Below are 14,362 nucleotides of genomic sequence, written 5' to 3'. Positions count from 1 at the left end.
TCATTCTGTGAATCGGGCCCATTGTCATTTTACACTGCCAATAGCTCAAACTCTTGTAAATGCGAGACCTATTGTATTGCAAATGCTTGTTTAAAACTGTACTGTGTAGGGATGACTATATTTCTTTCTTGTGACTTTACCTCTAACCTATTCAGCAATAGTTGGCCCATTAGCTTGGCCGTACTATCTAGTATAGATATTGGTCTGTAATCTGTATGCATAGCCTTATCATCCTTTTTAGGTCTCGGCCTGACGTAAGCAGCGCATGCGTTGCTCTCGTCATACAAGACTTCTTGGAATTGATACGATTACAGAAGCTGTGTCCCAGCTCTGCGTTCAGTTTTGATTTGTGCACGTTGTATGGCGTCACCAATTATGCCAAAGGTAGTGCAATGATTGCACCAAAGGCATGTCAATCGATGCTTGTTGCCACCCTGTCTCCTTTTATCCATGCCCAGCGGGATTGGATATCTTACTGGCAGCAGGAGACAGTGTCTCCTTATTAGCGGCTACGCACTTTTTTGTTATCATGCGCCTTTGGCAAAGGCAAACGCGTGTTTATTTTTGCATTGCACTTTCACTTAAAGTAAAAGCGAGATGCAATTATAAACAAGCGGCTGCCTTTGCCAAAGCCAAGAGCTTGTTTTTTTTATGCCAATGTTGATTATTCTTCGCTCTACTTTCTTGTGTCGAATTTGTATCTTTTTTCTCCTCCAGAAAGGCGTCATATGGAGCTGGTTGATGCAGCCTCTGAAACACGAGAACTGTTGACGACTTTGCTCCTGAATGAAACAAGAGAAACTTTACACTCTGCCTTTGACTGCTAAATGATAGAATTTTCCATTCTACTTCAGGCTACTGCAAAAAAAAAAAAAAGTTGACGACTATACTGTAGCAAAGCGCGATAGGGAATGTCTGGCTTTGGGCTTGCTTGGAGCAGTACTATTTACCCTTTCACTATCATGAGTATTGCATTGCATTCTATTAATGGGGCACTGAACTGAACTGAAAATCATGATTGCGTTAGAGCATAAAGTAAGGAATGAAACGTATAGTCCAAGCTAATACGAAATTGGTTGCTGTGTTGTAACATTTGCATGTTCTATTTTATTTATGTTGCCTTGGTGTCGGCTCCTTAGATTCTTTCCCGAATTAAAATCAAAGAACCACAGAGCGTCAATAAATACTACCAGTATTGAAACACAATGTCCAAGGGTTAAAACTACATTGTAAGAAACATGTTACGTTTGATTGTAAAGTGTGATGTACGTGCACATTTCTGCCCATTCAAGCTCTTTAACTGCTTCCATTTTGTGCCGGCTGCACTTGAAAACTGAGGTAGTAATTCAATTTCTCCAGAGGCTGACTCCTGGCGGCTCCTCTCCTTCATCTACAGCCCTGTTTCACTACATTTGTCTCGCATAATTTAACAAATAATTTATTTTTACCTCTATTGTTCATTTAGCTTTTTTTTTGTTCTGGAAATCATTTGGTTTCTTGGCAATAGGTTTTATAGGCTAATGAGGGTGGGTAGTTTGTGTGGCTGTATGTTGAAGAGGATCGCAACAGCTGTGTGGAAGTTTCAGTGTGTTGATGCCTTACTGTAGATAGGGGCCGCATTTAAAGTGGTTGGAATTAGTTACTGATTGAGGAGTGAGAATGAGACTGCACTGGTTTTGTTGTGGTTATATCTTCAATTATAACATTCTTCCATTAAATCTTTCCCTATCTGCTTGGTGTCAGCCAATCATGACAGCCAATTATCGTGGAACATGACAAGCCAAACTTTGAAACAAATAAGATCGTGTGTAATATACTTATATTAATAATAACTTTTCTTGATGTAAAATAAGTAGTAAGTGATCCAGTTTTGGCAAATTCAATAGGTCTCCCCTATGATACTGGGGTGCAGAGCTATTTGCTGTTGTATGTTTGCTTTTGCAATCACTCCTAGCGAAAACTATTCAAATATTGGCACTCCTCTGTGAGCGCTCATAAAGTGTGGCTTATCACGAAGTTTGGTGCTTACTTTTCCTCCATGTTAAAGAACAGTAGATGTTTCAGCGCCCAGGCTAATGTGCTCCATAGCTAAATACATATAAGGTCCCAAAGGCGAGACTGATTACATTGCAAATGTTTGTTATAGACTGGGATTATAACCATCTTTTTCCAGGAAGGGGATACCTGTTTTAACTATGGAATTAAAAACATTAGTCAATAGTGCGGTCCACAACTGCTGATCAACTAAACAGAAATCAATATGGACTGCATTAGGACCAGGAGCCTTAGTTCCGCTGCACAGGTCCAGACCCCATCTCATCTCTTCCAGTTCAAAGGGCATAATATCATCTAGAGCAATCTGGGTGATGTCGGGAGGCAAGCGGTTTTCCTCCAATAACTTCCCAAAAATCTCTTCAAAATGTGCTACCCACGCCTCCTCACTCACATGCAATTCTATATGTATCTCTATGTCATCTTTGAAGATTTGATCGTTGATTACCAATAGCGCACTTTTAGTAAAGGTGGCACGACACGCCTTACATCACTGAATTAAATTTAAAAAGTACAACTTGTTGTCACCACACAGGTTTACCAGCACATTTCCACTTCTTGCAACCACGCATTAGTAAATGTAAAAATAAAAGTTGGTAATACTCTACATTGTAATTTTTTAAATTGTAAATTGTAAATTGTTGTGTCTTGTAAAGCGCACTGCTACCCGGAGGCCTCGTAGCGCTATAGACCGCTGGGGAACCCGTCCTGGCTTTCCCTGTGAGATAGTCCCTCCTGGGGGTCTCCAAGGTGAAACCAGGCATCCCCGGCGTTTGTGTGGGGCCGTTGTGGAGATGAGGCAAGCTAATGCCCAGAGTTGCCGAGTGTGCTCCCTGGTCAGAGTAGGCACCGATGCGAGAATTATCAGTCCGCTGATCCTGGTCCAAGACCCTGCCGCGTCGGGAATCGAACCCTGCTCCCATGCCGTTCTCTGCACTCGGGTCTGCCGCCTCTAACCAGTGAGCCACACCTCTCCACTCTAACCAGTGAGCCACACCTCTCCACTGGTTGGATCCCGTTCTCCACCTCACTGAGCTGAAAACTCAGGTAATGGTGGGCGTGGCTGCCACTGGAGCGACGGGTGGGGAGTGGAGCCACACAGAGAAGTCACTCTGTATATAGAGCAGTGGAAACACAACACTGCTCTTCCACCTTACCACCAACAAAGAAAATGGACTTGCTTTGGTTGCTCTCTGCCAAGGAAAGGGGGGGGGGGGCAGAAAAATAAATCAGAATACCTTTGGATGGAGATGTACCAGAGTGGTAAAAATAATCTTGTGTCCAGCAGTGTGGTGTTTACTTGGGGTGATTACATTGGGAAATACTGCATTTCTATCAGAGGGTGGTCGTAGGGCAGAAGCAGCAATGGACCTAAAGTAAAGAAAAAAAAACAATTCTGTGAAACAACAGATGAAGCATGTAAATGTAAGGAGATTGTGCTCGGCTGGTGCTCCTTAGCCTTGACTGGAAGTAATGTATGTGCTTCCTGAACCACTTAAGAGGCAGCAAAGAAGAGCGATGGAGGGGGAATCAATGATAAGTAGCAAGTGGTAACAAAGTAGTTTTGTAGAATACACAAGGTCTTGCAGACAGCGCATGCACGCTGATGCTCAACCTAAAAATGAGTCCAAAAAGACATTTGTGTCTTGGTTACTGTAAGATGAAAAGCTGTGGAAGGCTCAAGGCTGACATCATGCGTTAAGAGAAGAAATGCAGGACATGCGCCACCATCTTGGAGAGCGCAGTGCTCTTCTGTGTGAACAACACCGCAGATAAAACACCTCGTCCCACAGGAACCTCTGATGAAAAGATCTCTCTGTGTGCATCAAACCTATAAATACAAATATACAACAAGCAGCAACAACTGCTAAATTTGTGACTTTACCATTTACAGAGCAACAGAGGGTCTCCAGCAAAAAACACGTATTAACATATTTATTAATGTGTACATTTAGCTCTGCCTCTGCTAGTCTGAGAACTCCCCTCAAGAGATTCCGATATAAGCAGGGCATGGTTGAATGTGTAAGGTGGGGATGTGTCACTAGAGGGGAGTACGTCAAGGACGGGAAAGAAATGAAGATAAAACTGAAGTAGGGACGCCCCTGTCTGTGCTCTACTTTATTTCTCTCCATATCTCTTCTGTCATGCAGGTTGGAGCACTGTTCCCTCGTCGGTTCATGCTGTGAAGACATCGCCTGTGTCCTGAAAACAAACACATCTCTCACAGAGATCCACATGGGCAGCAATAAATTGGGAGACACTGGAGTGAAGAAGTTGTGTGAAGGCCTTAAACATCCTGGCTGCAAACTAAAGAAACTGAGGTACAGAGCTCTGCATTTCTTATCACTTCATTGATTTCTAAAATATACATCGCAGGTGGGGCTCACACATATATTTTATAATGTTGTGGAGAAGGCACATCCATTCCATGACAATAAAATGTGTGCAATAAGTGAGGTTTGTGAAGTGGAGGTACCTAAGACTGAGAACTGAGTTCGGAACAAGCCCCCCAATGGTGCAGAAGGGCTCACTTTAAAGCTTGTTTTTTGAGATATTTGGACTAAAGTCAAAAACCGCGCAGATCTGCCCATAACTGCCCTGGCACCTTCTCCCACTAGATGCTCCACCCATTAACAGATCTGTTGCTGGCCTTAAACTTCCATATTAATGATGGACATGGATAGAACAATTAGGAAAGCACATCTGCCATATATAGTCAGGGGCATAACTTGAAGGGCGGTGTAGGAGGTGGAATCCTCCCCCCTAATCATTTCTTAAAGTAAGGTCTCAGCCTCTCGACAGCCCAAGGACAGGTGGTTGTCACTTTCATATAACATAACTGCTGGTAGTGTGATGTATCCCCTAGTGTGTGTGCCTTGTGGCTGTGTGTTCCGTTGTCTGTGTGGCTGTGTATACGTGTGTGTGTGTATGTCTGTGTGTGCCTGTGAGACAGATTGTGTATAGGTCTGTGAGGCAGACTGTGGGTATGACTGTTAGTGTTGACATATGTGTCTCTATAGCTATACAGACACTTGCCAGCATCCTGGATTAAAAGGCATTAAAAGTGCTTTAGACAGTTGTGTTTAAAATGACTCCTGCTGCGAGCTTGGTGTGTCCTTTTAGAAGGTACCTTTGCAGTTTTGTGACAGTGGTACAATGTCTCCAAGTAAGAAAGTGTCCTACATTTATCTGGTCTTCTGTAAGTATGACCCTGTTTATTTTAAAAGGTGCAGCTCTGGTGGATAAAGATCTTTTGTGCATAGAATGGATTTTAATATTGGAAGTATAGAATTTGCAAAAAAATACAAACAATATATCTAGGCTATCTGGTTTTAGCTTTAAACCTATAATACCTATAAAACCTATAATAATTGATAAAACCCCACTGAAAGGAAAATAGCCATTACCTTTGCAACCACAAACTAAGTGCCATTCAAACAAAGGGAAAGATGAGTGAAAGAGACATTTGTATTCATTCCTGAAGGGGCCAATACAATGTAACTTTGTTATACAAGGTAGCATCAAGAAAGAATGGGCTAATATTATTCTGCTTGAGTTTTGTTGTTTAGTGATGTCACTAAAACATTATCTCTTCTTCCTTCTGTTTTTTTCAATTTTGTGGTCTTTGGTCTAAAGATGGAATATTTAGAAGCATGTTTTAGGTCTTATTTAGTTATTTTATAAACTGTAGAGAATCGGTAAATATTAAAATCATATTTGATATTTTAAATACTTTTGATTTCACTGATAGGTAAAATAGCTGGTTTCATAAGAATCTTTCCTAATATGTACCATCACATTTACCCACAGTGGGTGAAATCCTTTGATATATCGCCCCCCTTTTCTAGTGAATCAGTATTGATTGCAGATGAATTGCCAAACACCCCAAGCTTTAAACATTCAATGCAAGATGTAATGACAGGTATATGTGAGAAGAATGTTGTCACCAACCATCTGAGATAGTGGTGAAAACATGACACCAGACGTTTGGTAAAAATGGAACACAGTGTCACTTGGAATGCTACTGAAAAAAGGTCCTACCAAGTTCAATGAAGATTGGAGTGATATTGTTTGTATTCGTAGTAATTCAGCTACTTATATGAAAAAGTTGTATGATGGTCTGTCAAAATCGATACATGAGATGAGGTGCTTCCCTGTAAGAGATTCTTGTCACTTACTAGATGGTGTGCTGAAATAACGTTTACAATCTTCAGAGTTAATGAATAAGGCTATTGACTTTGTAGTCCATTCTTGTGCAGTAAAAATGTATTTGTACCTCATATACCCTATGCACACGCTATTTTTTTTTTTTTGTAAAACAATTTTTATTGCAGATTTCAATACAAGCATTACAGTCATTCCGTTTGTATATATATGCGGGATCCCAAGTTCTCAAAGTCTCTACAACAAAGTTTCGACATCGTCATTGCTCGTGGGCCTGGGGCTGGGTGATGGTTGTCTCACCCAGCGCTCCCCCTCTACCACTACTCGATGGCGTGTCCAATGATCAACCGCTATCTGCTTTTAACTTTTCTCCCCCCCCCGCCAACCCCCCTCCCTTGTCCAGTATCCGGTCTGTTCCTACTGATAGCTCAGCGTCAATGACATACTGCGACCCCCCTCCCCCCCTCCCTTAGCCCTCCCCCCACCCCCGGTGTTCCATGGTGTCTAGTGTCTGGGTTGCCGCACGCTGGGGTGTGTTGGTGACCTGCGGAGTTTTGAGATGTCTAAGGAGTGTGTGTGTCCATGGGGGGAGCTGTGGTAGACACCGCTTCCCTGGGTTCCCCAGGGTCCTCTGCTTCCTCCTCATCCTCGCTCTCCATTGTACTATCCCTAAGTGCCTGGACTAGAGTTTCCCACGCTAGTGCCGCTTCCTGGGCCTTCTCGTCAGGCCCCCGTCGAGCCAATTGATACCTGATCGTGCTCTCTGCGGCCGCCCATTTCAGGAATTCAGTGAGCCATTTCCCATGTGTCGGTGCTACCTTCGCTTTCCATCCCCTAGTGAGTTCCCTCTTCGCAAGGAGTAGGCCCATGTCTATGAATTTGCTTGTCAATTTGTTCTTACATGTGTGTGGAAACCAGTGTAGTAGTGTGGTTGCGCTATCGTAGTGTAGGTCCCTGTCTGTGACCGCGTTCATGGTATCGCCCACTTCCCTCCAGAAGTCCTGCAGGTGCGGGCAGTCCCTTAGCATGTGCAGCAAGTCTGCTTCCAAGCGTGCGCATCTAGGACACGCTGCGTCTTCTGCTCCAAAGTATCTCGCTATTTTGTGCGGGGTGAGGTAAGCCCTATGAAGGATATAGAGCTGTATCAATTGGAACCGGGCATTCCTGGTACTCTTCCTGGGCCTCTGAACCAGCTGGGCCCACATCGTATCCGGGATCTCCCTCTGCAGGTCAGTCTCCCATTGGGTCTTTAAGCGCGCAAGGGGCCGTAAGGTGCTCTCGAGTATTCTGGAGTGTAGGCACGTGACTGCCTTGACTGTTCCTGCGGCCATCATCACATATTGACATGGTGGCGACGTCGCGGGTTCACACAGTCCCTCACCCCAGTGCGCTTGGATCCCTCATACCACAGCTGCGTGCAGTAGATAGTCCCCTCTCGGAAGGTCGTATTGTTCCTGTAGGGAGTGGTACGGCGTGAGCACCCCGTCGGCAAAGAGGTCTCCCACCACCTGTAGGCCAGCCTCCTCCCAGCCCCGGAGGCTCGACCAGTCGCCGCCATGTGGCAGCGCCGTGAGCATGCCCAGTGGTATTTCGGGTGCGTACGGGTGTCCGGGGCCAGCGCGCTTTTGCACGCGGTTCCAGCAGAGCCTCAATGTCCGTTCCTCTTGAGACAAGTCTCTGAGTGCTAGCCTCTGTTGCAGGGTGATGTACGCCAGCACATGGCGAGGGGTGCCAGTGTCCCTCTCCTGCTCCGGGCCTCGGTATACCCTAGCCACTTCCTGCGTGAGGAATTGCAGCTGGGCGGCCAAATAATAATACTCGAAATCAGGGACCGCGAGTCCGCCCTCATTCTTCGGGCGGGTCAGGGTTGCCAAGGCTATTCTCCGCCTACCAGTTCCCCACAGAAAGGACACCACTTGGGATTTTAGTCGTCGAAATACGGCACTCGGTATCCACACAGGCAAGGTTCGAAAGAAGTACAGCAACCGCGGCAGGGCGATCATTTTAAGCAGCGAGACACGGCCTGTCATAGACAAAGGGAGGGTGGCCCAGAAATGCATGTTACCCTGCAGCGTTCGGATACAACGGTTTATATTGCCTTCTAACAGGTCTGTGGGTTCGTGGTAAATGTACACCCCTAGGTAGGGCAAACAGGTTGGCTCCCAGCGGGGCTCGGGACGGGTCATGGGGCATCTCTCCGCCCTCCGGAGAGGAAAGAGGCAGGTCTTCGCCCAGTTCACCCTCAGGCCCGATACATCCCCGAAACGTGCTAGTAGGTCTTCCGCCCCTTCCACTGCCTCTTCGGCATTCTCCAGGAACAGTAGGAGGTCGTCCGCATATAATGATATGTGATGACGAATTCTGTCTACCTCCAGTCCTTGGTAGGAGTCACCGTTCCTGGCCAGTGCCGCCAGGGGTTCTATCGCGAGGGCGAACAGCAAGGGAGAGAGTGCACATCCCTGTCTAGTACCCCTATGCACTGCATATCTATCCGATATCAACGCTCCTACTCGCACCCTAGCTCCCGCCGAGGCATATAGCACTTCCGTCCACCGCACATACTCATCACCAATGCCAAAACGTCGCAGCACCCTGTACAAGTAGCTCCATTCCAGACTGTCGAAGGCTTTTTCTATGTCGATCACCATCACCACCGGGGCTCTGGCGGTCGGTGGAGGGTTCGCAACTAGCCTCAGCAACCTGCGAATGTTGTGAGACGTATTTCTAGTGGGGATAAAGCCCGATTGTTCCTTGTGGATCAAGTCTTGCATATGGGCCATCAGCCTGGTGGCTAGTATAGTGCTCAAGATTTTATAATCCGTCGTGAGCATCGACAGTGGTCTGTACGATGCCGGGTCAGAGCTGGTTCTATGTGGCTTGAGCAAGGGGATCATGAGCGCCTCACGCATCGAGCAGGGCAGTTCCCCCCTCTCTTTCGCCTCATTATATATGATTTGGAGTCGTGGGGCTAGGATATCAATGTATTTACCGTAGAACTCGATGGGCAGACCGTCCACTCCTGGAGTTTTCCTGCGTGCCATTTTCTTTATGGCTCCCCTAATTTCCGCAAGGTCAATTGGGCCCCCGAGGGCTTCCGCTTGGTCTGGTTCTAGGCACGGTAGATGTATTTCAGATAACAAGTTCTCTAACACCTCGGTTCGGTCTACCGGGCCTCTCCTATACAGTCGCTCGTAATATGCTTTAAAGCATTGTAAAATGTCTGGCTGGGTGTTACACTCAGTGCCGTTCGCTTCAGTCAGAGATAATATTGGGGCAGCACCCCTATTGGGGTTTGCTAACCAGGCTAGGAGCGTCCCCGTCTTATCTCCCTCGGCGAGTGCTTTGGTTAAGTATGTTTTGTGATCAAAACAGCGAAGGCGCTCCACCTCCACCGCCATTGCCTCCCGCGCTGAATTTACTCTATCCTGCAAGTCGGGGTGGTTGGGCCGCTGTTTCTCTACCGCACGCAAGGCTTGCTCGGCCTTGTACACATCTTCGACTAGTGTTCGTCGTACGCCCGCGAACTTCCCTATACAGTGCCCCCTTACTACCACCTTGAGCGCATCCCATTCCACTGCCCTGGAAGAGGCAGTCCCCTCATTCTCGGCAAAGTATTGGGAGATTCTACCTTCCAACGCTCCGCTGAACGGCGGATCGTCCAAAGTGTCCGGATGGAGCCGCCACGTTGGGATTGGCGAGACTTCGTTCATCCAGGCAAATGTAAGGAGTAGGGGGTTGCGGTCCGAAATCGTGCGTGCTAGGTATTCGGTTCGAGTAACCATTGGCAACACCGACTGGGAGCATAGGAACGCGTCAATGCGAACATGGAGGTCATGCAGACCCGAATAGAAGGAATAATCCCTGTCAGTTGGGTGTTGGGCGCGCCATGCATCCGTCAGGTCCCACAACCCCTGCCAGTTTGATCTGTGTTTTGCCAGTCTGTGAACTGGGGATGCATGTAGAGGTGGGTGTGACCTATCAAGGGTGGCATCCGCCACGGAGTTGAGATCTCCCCCCAGCATCACTGATCCCGTTAAATAAGAGGCTAACTGTTTGGTCAGTCTATTGAAGTATGATGCCTGCTCTACGTTTGGCGCATAGACGCTGCAAAGTGTCAACTGACGACCCCGGAGCAGACCCTCAACTGCCACATACCTCCCTTCTGGGTCTATAGTGTGCCTAGTAGCTTGAAAGCGAACCCCCGCCCGGATCCAAAGAAGTGTCCCCCTGGCAAATGCCGAGTACGTGGTGTGGAATAGGTGACCCCTCCATCTCCACTGCAGTGCGATGCCCTCCTTTTTAGTCAAGTGGGTCTCTTGTAGGAAGGCAATGTGTATCCCTCTGCGGACCAGGTAGGCGTGTACTTTGTGTCGTTTTGTCATGGAATTCAGTCCCCGCACATTCCAGGACACACACTTCAACGAGCCCATGTCAGCCATCACCCCAGTCAGTGCAGATTAAATCAATAAACGTACGCTTCCGGACACCAGGCACCTTCCCACCACCACCCAACCCCACCCCCCCGCCCAACTTCCCATCCCCAACTGCACCTCGAGTCACCCCAACCACTCCAGGTCCCCCCTCCCCCAGAACAGGACTCAACTGCGAAGTAGAGGCACCCATCCAAACTAGCGAGCAAACGTGCTCACGTAAACTTGTAGTCCGTAGTAATCACCACGGGGGCCTTATGGGCCCTGTGGCGCGTGAGCTGGCTACTAGGCCTGTTAAGCTTCGGTCCCATGACCCTCTGCCCCACAATACTCAATGCGACTCATAAAGTCTCACATTAGTCTGTTCCAATGTCCATGGGGGGCGCCGCCTTCAGGGTCCCTTCACTCAGAAGCCGCGGACAGCTGTTAGGGTCCAACGATTTCCCCCGAAGTCTGGGGGGTGACCTTCGGGCCCCTAGCCCCGTCCAGCCCCGAGAAGTCAGTGTCCGATCCCGTGGCCAGGGCCTCCGAGGCTGATTCTCTTGCCGATTGGACCGGCGCCGTTCCTGACACCTCTTTAACCGCCTGCAGTGCTGCTCTCCGTTCTTCTTCAGTTTGCGATGTTGAAGGCTTCTTGGCTCCCCGGTTGCGTCCCCGGAGTCTTCTCGATCGTCTGGACGCATGGTTCTGGCGCTCCTCCTCGGCCCTAAATCGAGCCCCATCCGTGCCCGCCTTGTAGGCGTCCCACCAGGCCCAGGCGTCCGCCGAGGTTTCAAAGAATAACGCCTTGTCGTCCACTATCACTCTCAGTTTGGCCGGGAACAGCAGAGAGTATTGCAGTCCCTCGGTGCGTAACTCCTTTTTGATGGAGAGAAAGGAGGCTCGCTGTTTCTGGGTTTCGAACGTATAGTCCGGGAATAGCGTGACGTTACTATTGTCCACCTGGAAAGGGCCCGCTTCCCTGGCCCGCTGAAGGAGCCAGTCCCTGTCCTTATAGTGGAGCAGTTTGATGACCACTGGGCGCGGCGGGAGACCCTGGCGCGGGGGTCGGGAGGGTACGCGGTGCGCCCGTTCTAGTGTGAAGATGGGAGATAAGCCCTCCGGGGCAACCACAGTCTTTAGCCAGTCGGTCAGGTAGCCCACCATGTCCGTACCTTCTTTTTTTTCCGGCAGGCCAACCAGGCGCACGTTGTTCCGCCAACTGCGGTTTTCAGCGTCCTCTGCCCTCTTCTCCAGGGTCTGTATCCGCTCCACCGCCTCCGTGAGTCGCCCCTCCATCGATTTGTGGGCCGGTACGATATCCTGCAGGGTAACTTCTGCGGCCTTGACTCTGTCCTGCAGCTTTGCGTGATCTGCGCGCAGGTGCCCCAGCCCCGTCGCTACCTGACCAATATCGTGATGTAGAGGGCCTCCTTCGTAGCAGCAATGGCGTCTAGAATCCGGTCCTGCATCATTTGGAGCTCCGTGGGGGGTTGCGGGGAGTCGTCTGGTGTTTCCGTGGCTGGGTTCCCGTCCCCTTTGGGCCCTCTAGGCTTTCCCATCTTGCACCCCCCTGCAATTCAGGACCCTCAGGGTGGTCCAGCGTCAACGATGTCTCCCGCAATATTCTGCCACCAACCTCAAGGTAGTCTCACTACTAGCCGTCGTCAGGCGGTGAGCCGAGTCTCCGGGGGCCGCGTTGCGGAGATCGAAAATGGCGCCAGTGATCCGGTAGGGCTTACAGCCTCCCCCGGCGACCGGGCATCAGGGGTCAGCACTGGGGTCCACCAGCCGATTCCGTCTTCCGGTCAGTACTCCATGGAGCACATCTCAGCGTTTTGCGGCGCCGACGACCTGGAGTCACCCTCCACGCAGGGAGCACAACCCGGGGCCAGGGGCGGAGTGGTGAGTGTAAGATGCACAGTACCCCAGCAGGCGTAATCCTCCCTCCGGTCCCGGCTCTCTGTCTCCCACGGGTCCAGGGCTGATTCAATGCCCCTCCTTCGCGGAGTCAGTTGCACCCTGCACGCTCGGTCCGGGCCGGGCCGCCGCCCCAATCAGGTCACAGGCCCTGCCGGTGGGCCATGCAGTGTCCCCTCCGATCGAGGATGGACGTCCTCTAAGCACCCTCCACTCTTGGTGCCTCCGTGGGCCTCCTCAAGGCAGGTCTGCTGCGTCACGGCCGCTTCCGGGGGTATTGCGCCGTTGCAGGACGTCGTAGGCCTCAAAGCCGGGGCCTAGAGTGAGCCCCTTGTGGTTGTGGGCGGAGCTCCGCCAGCACTCCGCTCCCGAGCGGACCTCGCACTGACCTCAGGGTCCGCCGATGCCCCGTGTGGCCGCCGCCGTGTCCCGCGAATCCAGCACTGTACGCTGCGCCACGCTGTGGCCTCAGGACATCAGGGACGGAGTCGTCGCTATTCCTTAGCGGCTGCGATGCAGGGAGCCGCCATCTTATCCCCTGCCGTCTTGGGTATTCCGTGCCCTTCAGCGCCCGCTATGCCTGGTGTTGCGGCGCGCTGACCCAACCGGAACAGATCTGAGGGTTGGCTCCGGGATCGACCCGATTTCCACGGGGATCCCGGGTCTGAGACAGGATTTGAGGCGGATTACAGGCTGAGGGTCGGGAGCCTCGCTAGGCTGCGACCGTTTCCATCGGCTGCTAGCCACGCCCCCCCCCCTATGCACACGCTATCTATACACATGCACTTTCAGTGCAGAAAGCAAGCGATAATTAAATTAAAATTAAAATTACACAAACACCGGAAAAGCACTGTTTCTGTTGTTTTGAATGGCGCAAAAAGGTGTATTCACTGATAACCACTGTTTTTTAAGGTATTAAAAAAACTGAAAAAACCTAAACAGAATTTACCAAAAATAGAAACTGAAAACAGGAAAGCCTAAATATAACGTGCAATCCCAGCATTCCTGAATGAGCAGATTGTGTGATCCTAAGTGAGTCCGTTATTGCACTATCCCTCCTTTACTTTATTAATCACATCTAAGAGCGCCTTGAAGTGCATCAGTTCAGGATGTGTGTGCTGCACCAAGGGCTTCTGCAGGGGGTATAATAGACTCTGGTGCTGCTGCAGACATAATCATATAATAGACCTAAGGTTTGGTTGGGAGAGAGGTTCTCATGTGTTTATTGAAAGTTCACTTCAGACAAAAAAAAATCAACACCAATTATGAAATTCATAAAATACAAGTAAATGTCATTTATATATTCCACTCACCCCTCAAAATAATTGTTTTAAAACATATATTAAATTACAGAGATTGTGAGTAGCTTGTGTTCCAAACTGTAGACTCTGTCCTTAGAGAGGAGTCACACAGAGAGGAGTCTGACCAGAGAGAGGGATCTCTTTATAGAGCGGAGTCTGTTCACACAAAGGAGTCTGTCCTTAGAGATGGGTCTGCCCATAGAGAGGATTATCCGTAGATAAGAGTCTGTCCACAGAGAGAAGTCTTACACAGAGAGGAGTCTGGCCATAGAGAAAAGTCTATTCCATCAAGAGAAAAGTCTGTTTATAGAGGAAGCTCTGTCCACGGAGAGGAGTCTGTCCACAGAGATGAGTCTGTCCATAGAGAGGAGTCTGTCCACAGAGAGGAGCCTGTTCATGGAGACAAGTCAGTCTGCCCATAGAAGGAGTCTGTCCATAGGAAGAAGTTGGGTCATTTAGAGGAGTCTGTTCATTGGAAGAAGTATTTCCACAGAGAGGGGTCTGTCAACAGAGAGG

The 14,362-nt window shown here is 49.2% G+C and overlaps 1 protein-coding gene across 1 annotated transcript in view; it reads left to right on the top strand.

Moving 5' to 3' along the window:
- The window catches only part of LOC147693316 (NACHT, LRR and PYD domains-containing protein 3-like), a 1,315,468-nt gene that overhangs the window by 784,391 nt on the left and 516,715 nt on the right, over positions 1-14,362 (top strand). The window contains exon 8 of the mRNA XM_086933670.1: positions 4,203-4,373. Coding sequence (XP_086789796.1) covers positions 4,203-4,373 — 171 coding nt within the window. The remainder of the gene's footprint in view (positions 1-4,202; positions 4,374-14,362) is intronic.

Source organism: Lissotriton vulgaris, chromosome 8 (assembly GCF_964263255.1).
Source record: "Lissotriton vulgaris chromosome 8, aLisVul1.2, whole genome shotgun sequence".
Lineage (NCBI taxonomy): Eukaryota > Metazoa > Chordata > Amphibia > Caudata > Salamandridae > Lissotriton > Lissotriton vulgaris.
This window is presented reverse-complemented; position numbering and strand designations above follow the sequence as displayed.